The sequence below is a fragment of the Drosophila subpulchrella genome, chromosome 2R (genome assembly GCF_014743375.2).
Source record: "Drosophila subpulchrella strain 33 F10 #4 breed RU33 chromosome 2R, RU_Dsub_v1.1 Primary Assembly, whole genome shotgun sequence".
NCBI lineage: Eukaryota > Metazoa > Arthropoda > Insecta > Diptera > Drosophilidae > Drosophila > Drosophila subpulchrella.
Window position 1 is genome coordinate 17,579,455 of NC_050611.1, and position 1,481 is coordinate 17,580,935.

Consider the following 1,481-nt stretch of genomic DNA (forward strand, 5'->3'; position numbering starts at 1 on the left):
ATGACTGCACTGAGAAAAATATGAATATAGAATGGGTAGTAAAGGGTTCTTAAATATTTTCCTTACTAGAATTCAATATATATAGTATATATACTACTTGAAGTCAGAAAACATAATTTGAGCTTAGTGCAGAAAAATTGTAAGGAAAGTATATATGTATAATTTAATTTTTAAACTTACAAATTTTTTTAAATATATTTTGTATATTTTTGGAATGAAACCATTTAAGGAACCATACAATAAAAAAACATCAACTGTTTATCTCAAAAATGGCTGATTTCCATTCTTTCCAAAATTAAGTAATGAAGATAGTATTATTCAAATTGAAATAACAATAACAAATTGAGGATCATTAGAAAACGCAGGAAAAATTTTGTTGTAAAAAATTTGTATTTAAAAGTTCGACTTTTTAAAGTGTAATACTATATTTACAAGTCCGATTCGGGGGCTCAACTTACCGGCCTGCAACTGTGGCAACATTGTGAAGTGGGTCAGCAACTTTCAGTGCCACATGTGCATCATGTGCATTCCTATAAAAAGTGCACTGATGATGCAACTGCAATCGAGTTGAACGCCAGTTGAAATGCATTCCGGAACTGCACTCGTCTTTATTTTAGCAGCTCTGATCGCTGCCATAATCCTGCCATCTCAAACTTTAGCCGATCCCCAGGAGGATGACACCGTTGACAGACCAAACACCGATTATGCTGCTCTATTTAGAGCATTTTTGGAAATGGGAAATGCCCTCTTCGGAACCTGGACACCCGAAGGAGCTGTGGAGGAGTTCATAAGGAGACGAGAAGGTCAAGGTTTTGGCTATTAGGAAATACCCCTAAAACCACCTACATCCAACTTTCCACAGATGCGTTGCATAAGTTTTGCATGCATCAATAATGATGATTTTAACAAGGCGACAAACAGCTAAAGAAAGGAGGTTTAGCAGTTTTAATTATGCACGCTTCAGTTTTTGGCCATATCACCCATCATTACCACTCTGTCTGGTATTGGTTATTAGGTATTCGGTTTTTTGCTTAAGCTAATGCCCTGACAAAAGGCTTATTTAAACTTATCATAATTGTACTATGAAATAAAAAATCCTTGACAATACAAACTTGGAAAGATTTTTAATATACCGTTTCATAGAACCTTTGGTTCCATTTAAAATATTAATTTTTTTTACAACTATGAAAACCCCAACGAATTTTTAATTATTGTAATTTGAACTGAAGGTATTCTGTTTTAATGATGATGATAATGATTGATATAAGGTTCATAATAGTCCACCATTTACAAGGCGTCTAGAGTATTTCCCCGCTCGGTGCTTCTCACTTCTTCAATTTTTTATCATTTCTAAGTCTTTTGACTGTGTGTTATCTCCAAACATGACAGTTTATATGTTTTCTTTCATTGGCAAATTAGTTATTTTTTGACAAATCCGCTGAAACAAAGACAAAAAGTAAATGGATATACAAATAAAAGCG

At 33.6% G+C, this 1,481-nt stretch overlaps 1 protein-coding gene across 1 annotated transcript; it reads left to right on the top strand.

Annotated features, from left to right (window-relative positions):
* The first annotated feature begins 583 nt into the window (after positions 1-583).
* On the top strand, positions 584-823 carry LOC119552049. The gene has a single exon (XM_037861793.1). It carries the CDS (start codon positions 584-586, stop codon positions 821-823), a length of 240 nt encoding a protein of 79 aa, XP_037717721.1.
* The last annotated feature ends 658 nt before the right edge of the window (positions 824-1,481 follow it).